This window comes from Marmota marmota, unplaced genomic scaffold (genome assembly GCF_001458135.2).
Source record: "Marmota marmota marmota unplaced genomic scaffold, marMar, whole genome shotgun sequence".
Classification (NCBI taxonomy): Eukaryota; Metazoa; Chordata; class Mammalia; order Rodentia; family Sciuridae; genus Marmota; species Marmota marmota.
The window spans coordinates 20,561,931-20,571,068 of NW_025999960.1; the positions used below are offsets into that span (position 1 = coordinate 20,561,931).

General features: G+C 33.8%; 1 protein-coding gene across 1 annotated transcript; it reads right to left on the minus strand.

The window, feature by feature from the left end:
- Positions 1 to 1,164: 1,164 nt before the first annotated feature.
- LOC107148884 (olfactory receptor 6C6) lies at positions 1,165 to 2,112 on the minus strand. Its single transcript, XM_015493616.1, has one exon. It carries the CDS (start codon positions 2,107 to 2,109, stop codon positions 1,165 to 1,167), a length of 945 nt encoding a protein of 314 aa, XP_015349102.1. The 5' UTR covers positions 2,110 to 2,112.
- Between the last annotated feature and the right edge of the window lie 7,026 nt (positions 2,113 to 9,138).

The window sequence follows — 9,138 nt, forward strand, 5'->3', positions numbered from 1 at the left end:
CTGAGAAATGTATGAAGTCATGGGTTAGTAAATATCCTTATTTGAGTATTATTGTGTGTATATGTATTGAATATCAGAGAACACACCATAATTATATTTAAATTTTATGCATCATTTGAAAACAAAAAAGAAATTACAATTTAAATCTATCTAGGTAATCACTATAAAAATATTCATAAATTAATGATTCATTAGATATAATTCCAAAAGAGTATTTTGGCTAATAGGTCCTTTTATGTTGTAATCTTTACACCTCTTTAATTATTGTTGCCTTTACTTACATCAGCATATCAAATAGCATATTCTTGAATTCTTCACAAACTTAAAGTGTTATCTTTCACTGAGTGATAAGCAGCTCCAATAGCATGTATTTGCTGAATGAGAGGTAATGGTTTTTACTTCTCCTACATTACATATGGAGAAACTAAGTCAAGAAAAGTTTGCATGATTTATGCAGCATCATAGAGAGTGTTTGGTAAAACTTTTAATAAACCAACTTAAAATATCTCAAAACTCTATTTTAACCATTAGTCTTAATAATGTCTCCAAATGCATATAGTTATCTAAACCCCTGTGTAATTTACACATACTCATACCTCAATCTTCTTTCCTTCCACATATTTTTATTTTCAGCAGAGATTTTACTTTCTTCTGGACATGATACCTTATCTTTTAAATTCCACAGAAGTAATCTTATCTCTGCCATAATATTTTTGTAAACCTTTATTATAACACTAATTACACACTGTGTAGCAATATTTGGTTTATATGTATGTGACCTTTCGGTAATGAGAACTTCTTAAAACTAAGGATTTTACTCTACCCAATGTCTGGAACAAGATAACTATACAATATGTTGAATTAATTAACGAATCATATCCATCAAGTTACACTTATGTGAAGTTCAAAGTCATGTTTTGGGGAGTCTAATAGTTTATACGGAGATGTTCATTACAACTTGGATTTAATGATTGAAGGAAGTTACGATAGTAGAGAGGAATATTTTATGTGAAAGAATAAAATGAAGGGTGTTCAAGAGTGATAAGACTTTTCAAGAGAATCTCCTTCATGAGGTAACTGATGAGGTAGAAAAACATGATCATGATAAAAGTATGAAACTGGTTTTCTAGTTTTTAAGGTAAGTTTCTAATTTGTATGAGGTTCTTAAATTTTGTTTTTTGAGAAACACAAAATCTTGTGTAATACATCCCAGAAGACTTCTTTCACCTGCTGGTTCCTTAGAGTATAGATAAAGGGATTTAGTAAAGGGGCAATTGAGGTATACAGCAAAGCTACACCTTTGGATACAGTCACTCTTTCTTTTGCGGATGGCTTTATATACATAAAGATACAGCTACCATATGTCATGGAGACCACAATCATGTGGGAAGTACAGGTGGAGAAAGCTTTGGTCCTTTGCTGTGCAGAAGGGAATTTCAGAATGGTCCTAACGATGCAAGCATAAGAGAGAATCACTAATACCAATGTGATCGCAAGTGTCAGCACAGCTAAGACTAACGACATCATTTCAAGGACATGTGTGTCTGTGCAAGAGATCAGTAGGATAGGAGATGTTTCACACATAAAGTGATCAATGATTTTGGAAGCACAGAAATCCAGCTTGAGTCCCATGACCAAAGGGGGAAAGATGATTAAGAATCCAGTTGCCCAGGAGCTGAGCACCAGTAGGTAGCACACTCTACTGTTCATAATGACTGGGTAATGCAGAGGTTTGCAGATGGCGACATAGCGGTCATAGGACATGGCAGCCAGGAGGTAAAACTCTGTAACTCCCAGTAAAAGGATAAAAAATAATTGAGCTACACAGTTATTATAAGAAATGGTTTTGTCTCCATTCACAATGGTTATCAAGAATCTGGGAATACACACTGTTGTAAATATGATTTCCAAAAAGGAGAAATTACGGAGAAAGAAATACATGGGAGTCTTGAGGCGGGGATCCAGTAGAGTGAGAAGAATAATGATTAAGTTCCCTGTTAGGCTCAATGAGTAGTTGAGAAATAGAAACAGAAAAATCACAATTTGCAATTGTGGATCATCTGTCAGTCCTAACAGAATGAACTCTATTTCCATTGATTGGTTCTTCATTTCTTTCTTGTGAACCTTATCAAATCTGTATAGGAAAAGAAGCAAAAATTAAATACATATGCATTAGAACACATACAACACACACATATACAAAAGCAGAGATGGATATACATTCTCAAATTTATTCATTTGATTTTTTTTTTTAGCCAGAGTATCAGATGACACAAAATTATATGCTATAGGTTAATTCAAAATATCTTTTAGTCTGCCTTCTTTAATATCCAAATTTTCTCCAGAATTTGAAAGATGTATAATTTTTGTAAATATGCGCTTACTATTTCCAAATGACCTCTTACCTGTACTTATAATTTAAATTATATATTAATTATTTAAAATTAATTTTCCATTACTTTTATCATAACTGCACAAACTGTTCTAAGCTTGTTTGTGTTTTTAGAATGAGTATCACTGATGTTTCAAAATCAGGCTTATATTATAGTTACTGTGATGGTAGTGACTTAGTTCTATAGATTTCTAATACTTGAAAAATCTACTTTTATTGTTTTTTTCTTTAAATATTCTCTACAATAATAATATTCTATTAGTTTTATCAATTTTTTGTATTTTTTTAATTTAAGTGAATATTCCTTTACCAGCAATAGGAAAAAATGATAAAATCGCATAAATTATATATTTTAATAAACAATATTTGGTCCTATTTTTAGATAATCTTATTTATTTATTTTTCAGTTGCAGTGGGACACAATATCTTTATTTTATTCATTTGTTTTTATGTGGTGCTGTGGATTGGAACTCAGGGCCTCATATGTGCTAGGCGAGCGCTCTACTGCTGAGCCACAGCCCCAGCCCTAGATAATCTTTTGAAACATCCTCTTTTACATATTTATGTGATTTGGGTGCTTTGTTTTACTTCCACCATATTATTTACAACACTTTTGAATATGAAGAAGAGAATAATATTTCTTAACCTTTTTACATATAGGAATTCTATTTAATTCTATATTATTCTATTCCTCTGTTTGATTAAATATGTCCATCTACTTCATTATATGCATCATTTGTGGACTTTTAAAAGAAATGGGTTACTAAAATCCTGCGTTTTATCTTTATTTTTTTTTGCCTTTGTTTTATTACTATTGCTTTTCTTTCCATGTATCAACATTGCTTTTCTTTTATAAACTAATATGGACAAAACACTAGTATTTTTCATGCATAATGTTATTTTCTGAAACAGATATTAATGAGTAGTTTTAATAATTTTTCATAAAAACTAAACACCTGTATTCTTCACCAACTAAGTGGTCACAGACTTTTACCAAAATATTGCATATTTCTGTCATTGCTATATCTAAGATTCCCATTTTTGCCCTGTTCTGATTTTCAAGCTTTTCTAGGAGTTAGTCCAATAATTTCTGAAACACGTTTTTCTAATAGAGTGTTCTAGATCCATGCCATGTCAAATTCTAAGGAAGAATTGCTCCATATTTTTTCCTACATCACTTCATCCATGCAAATAATTCATTAAAAATGGCAGAGAAAGAAAATAAAACAGAATCAACAGTATGTGAATAAAATAGATATTACTTGTCAGTATATAAAGTTGGGAGTTACCCCTTATTCATTTGCTTTGCTTTCTGATTTTGAAATTAAGTTAAAATTATAGTGGACTTACCTTTATTGAGCTACAGTTCAGTTTGAGCTAAAATTCATTCCCTTCTGTGACAATTAAATTTGTTTATATAATAATATTTTATTATCCAATAAGATTTATTACCAATGATTTTTGTGGAAAGAGGCAAAGTAAAGAATTTCCACCTTTCCTCAAATTCACATGCATTTGGAAACTTGGGAGTTTGATGTCAATAATTTTAAGAAGCACTTAGCTTCCCTTCCAGATATGATGAACTTTTGAAATTTTGTTCTCATAATTGAGATTGCTGTTATTCAAAACCTCAATTGGATACATGCTCTTTGAAATGAAATAAAAACTGGGAAATATAAAATCACTGTTGAAATATAAATAACTCTTCCAAGAAAGAGATACAAATGTTACAGTAACATCATTTTCTACTTACTATAAACTCCAGGGAATCTCTTAAAATAAAACTAAAACAAACTCTTCTCTGGGGACCAGTGTTACAAAAGTACTCATTATTGTCAATAAAATGCCCCCCTGTAGTTTAAGTAAAAAATGAAGAGAAAGTATCCCTGAGGAGTATCATAAATGATTAGGAAAAATCAACAAAATATTTAATAGGAACACCAAAAATTCACTGTCTGGGGCAACTATGGAAAATCCCAAAGTAATTTACACATACAATTGAATGAAATACCCACATTTAAAAGCATGAATGGATCTTAAAACTAGTATACTGAGTGAAAAAAACAGACATAAATTAGTTTTATAATCATACAAATATAATTCCATTTATATTATTCTGGAAAAGACTGGACTATTAGGACAGAAATATAATTAGGGAGTAGTTCCTTGGGCTGAAGGTAGGAATTGTCTAGAGAAGTATCATAAGAGAACATTTTGAGGTGACAGAAATATTTTATATTTTGATTTTGGCAGTGGTTGCATAATTTCATGTTTGTCAAAGTTCATCCAACCATATACCCACAAAAGATGAAACTTGTCATTAATTCAAGCTCAATCATCTTTCCAACAAAATCATTTATATATAATGTATCTCTTTATTTTATTTTTATTTGTGATGCTAAGGATTGAACCCAGTGCTTCCTTCACACGTGCTAGGCAAACACTCTGCCACTGAGCCACAATCCCAGCTCTTAATATGTCTTATTTTTAACCTGGTGTTTGAAAGACAACTTAGGACAATACTGCCTAAAAAATGAGCTACTAGCCATTTTTGGAAGGATATATATTTTTAATTCAAGTTAAATATTCAGTTTCTAAGTCATACCAATGACATTTCAACTAATAAATATATACAGTAACAATAAAAATGTAATTGGAATTTTGATAGGGTTACATCAACTTTGTAAATCATGATGGGTTAGTATGGATATTTTAACTATAACAAATTAACTAATCCATGGACTTGGGATGTTTTTCATTTACTTATATTCCTAACTTTGTTTTATCAATGGTTTAAAGTTTTCAGTGCCCAAGGCTACCAACTTTTATTCATTTTATTATTATGAATACATTTCTTTCTTAATTTTCTTTTCATATTTATCTTTAGTATTTTTATCCCAGCCCAAAGATATTTTTCTTGAGAAATTTATTTACACTAGATTGCATAACATGATCAACATCATCAGATTAATTCATTTTTGATGTCTCATTGTAAAAGACAAAGATGCATGTTGTTAACTTTCCTTTTCTGTGACCAAAGTACCCTACAAAAACAAATTACAGGAGGGAATTGTTTGAGGCTCATGGTTTCAGAAGCCTTGGACTACACATGGACAACTCCATTGCTCTCATAGGAGAAGAGCACAGGGGAGGAAAGTTTCTCAGATCATAGCAGGGTTAGGAAGTAGGAGAGGGTTGCATAAGGAAAATACACACTTCCAGGGCCTGCCTCCAGTGACCCATCCCTTCCAGTCATGCACCACCTGCCTACAATAGCCACCCAGTCCATTCAAACTAGGATGGACTAATTGTTACAGCTTTTACAATTCAATCATTTCACCTCTGAAAATTCCAGTAATTCCAATAATAAATATTGAAATTATGTCTTCTCAAATAATGAAAAATTAGCCATCCCTTTGAACATTTCTAGCTATGTATTAATTGTGGGGTTCAGAATAATACTTTAACACATGTATGCAGTGTTTGCTAATCACAGCTGGACTCGTTTTCTCACTCTCCGTGTACACCAACCCTTGCCAGCCTCTGCTAATCACTGTTCTGCATTCAAGTTAACTTTCTTGGTTTCTACATCTGAGAGAGAACATGTGGTACTTCTCTTTCTGTGTCTGACTTATACCTCCTAACATAACATCCATTATTTACATCCATTTTTCTGTAAAAGACAAGATTCTATCCTTTTATGCCCAACTAATATTTGATTGTGTTTATACCATGTTTTCTTTATCTATTGATCCCCTGATAGGCAACTTAGTTGATTCTATATCTTAGATATTGTGAGTAGTACCACAATAAACCTGGGAGTAGCATGTCTCTTTCCTGTGCCAATTTTATTTCCTTTGAATACATAACCAGGAGTGTGAAGAAGTGTGACAACTGGACCATATGGCAACCTATTTTTAGTTTTTTTGAAGCAACCACCATGCTATTTTCTCAAATTGCTTTACTAATAATGTACAATCTCACCAACAGTGTATAGGTTTCCCTTTCCTCTATCTTTAACAAAACTTGTTATCATTCATCTTTCATATAACAGGCATTCAAAATTTTGTGAGGTGATATCTTATTGTGGTTTTAACTTTAGTTTCCCTGATGTTTAGAGATGCCTAGCATGTTTTCACAAACTTGTTTGCCCTTTGCTTTTCTTTCTTAAAGAATGCCTGTTCTGATTCTTTGCCAATTTCTTAATCTAATTACTTGGTTTTTTTTTTTGCTCCTGAGTTGATTTTGTTCCTTATATATTTCAGATATTCCTCCTTTGTCAAATGCATGATTTGCAGATATTTTCTCCCAGTCCGTGGTTGTCTCTTCACTATTAATTGTCTCCTTGACTAAACAGAATATGTTTAGCTTGCTGTCATCCCATTTGGTCTACTCTTGCTTGTTCTGCCTGTGTTTTGAGAGTTGTTTCCAATAACTCATTGTCCAAAGCAATGCCCTGAGCTCATTCCTTGCTTTCCTCTAGCAAGTCAACAGTTGTAGTTCTTATATTTAAGTCTTTTATCTATTTTGTGTAGTTTTGTTTAGAAGCCCAACTTTACTGTGTGAGATGAAAGTTCAACTTTTGCCTTCTGTATGTGAATATTCAGTTTCTTCAACAGTATTTATTAAAAAGAATGTTATTTCTCTGTTGTGTGTTCATGGAAACTTTGTTAAAAATAAACTAATTTGGGTTTTATATCTGAGCTTTTTATCCTCTTCCATTTGTTGCTGTGTCTGTTTATGAGCCAGTGCCATATTGCTTTGATTATAATAGCTTCATAATGCATTTTGAAATGAGGGAAGTTTAGGCCTCCAGATTTGTTTGGCTTGTTCAAGATTGCTTTGGCTAGTTAGTCTCTTTTCTTTAGTCCATAGGAAATTAAAATTAATTAATTTAATAAATTAAAATTAGAATTTAAAATTAATTGTTCTATTTCTGTGAAAAAATGACAATAAAATTTTGTTACGATAAGCATTGAATGTGAGGCAGATGCTTGAACTCTTGATCAGCCTTCTCACATCCAAGCTAGAGAGACGGTTGTCAAATGTTAAGTTCATGTTTTTATTCTCTTCATAGCTTGGGAGACTCAGGAATTCTGAACTCTATCAACTCCAAGAAGTCAGTGAGTTAGTAACCAATACATTGGGTGAACATTGAAAATTTGGAACACTAAGTGCTTGCAGAAACTACTTCCAGAGTGAGTTCAAAGATCTGGATTTATTGCTAGAGCAAGCTAAGGAAGAATAGGTGGTGAGTACCCACTCTCCTGCCTAAATAAGCAGAGGTCTCACATCCTTCTTGTAAGGGGATGCTTCTGGTTTGTGCTTACCGCTAACGCAAACCAGAGAGGAAGGTGAACTTTGTCTTTTGGGAATGTTGAGGTCCCTCTGTCTTCTTTCAGTGAAAGAGTGTAGGAATAAATCTCAGGAAGAAGCCTGGGTAGATAAAGACAGGGGGTACCCGCCTTCCTATTCTCTCCTATTCCATCCAATGGAGAGATTGTAGGGCTGTTATTATTCCTGAAGGAAGCAAAAGAAGGAAATGCAGAAATCAAGCAGAAGTCTCACACTCTGGAAGGAAGGGGAGACTTGAGGTAGCACTTTATACTGAAGTAAGCCATGGAAGATGATGTGTAGAGCGACTCCTTTTTCTTTTGAGTCAGGGGAAAGGCACCCTAGTTAACTCTATTGAAAGATTACAAAAATTTATCCCCAGAGTAAGCCAGATTTGAAGGTATGGGGAGTGCCATCCCTCCTGTTCTTGGTAGCAGCAGCACTCTCCAAATTCTTTCCATGGGGAGACATTAGCACTGGAGTTAACATTGGAGAAATCCAGGGAAGAAAGTGCAGGGAGAGCCAAATGTCCCATTTGACTTTTCTTATGGTTTTAATATGAGGTTTCTCCTGAAAATTCCTGTGCTAATGTAGGGTGGTCTGTAGTTGTAATTATTAGATTGTGAGAGGTATAACCAAATCAGTCCATCCTAGTTTGAATAGACTGGTAATAACTGTATGCAGGTGGGACAGGGCTGGAGGAGGTGGGTCACTGAGGGCATTCCCTGGAAGGGTTGTTGTTCCTGTGGCTCTTTTCCCCCCTTCCTTTCTCAGATTCCTTGCTGCTGTGAATGGAAGAGCAGTTCTCCACCATGCACTTCTGCCATGATGTTCCTCCTTACCTCAGACTCAGTAATGAACTCAGGTGACTATGGACTAAACCTCTGCAACCAAACTAAACTATTCCTCCTCTAAGTTATTCTCTTGTCAGGTATTTTGGTTACAGTAACAAAAAAACACAGGGTCAAAAAGGCTTATTATCTATTCACTATATAGGTACCCAGATACTCCTTTATGAGAGTCCATAGCCACAGGGAACTACTAGATAAGATTGAAGCCAAACCTTTCTATGTTGAATTTGGAAACTGGGCTGATCCCAGAGATATGGCTTCTAAGACTGCTTTCATGGTTCAGAGCTTCTACTTTGTTCTTTCCGGTGTTATCAGAGCCCTCCACTTTTCTGTCCTTGCCATTCCTCAAGAGGGGTTATTTAGGAGCTGAGCTCTTTGGAAAGGACTGTTAAGGTAGATAGTAAATGTGTGGTACAAGTCCTTCACTTCTTAGAAAGAAGCTGAGCTTTGGAATTTTCATCCCACTTGTAAAGTGACATAGGTAAGAACAAAAGATTATCTCTGCTTTTCCTACCTGTTTTTTTTTTTTTTTTTTCATATGGCTCTTTTCTCTATGTTCTG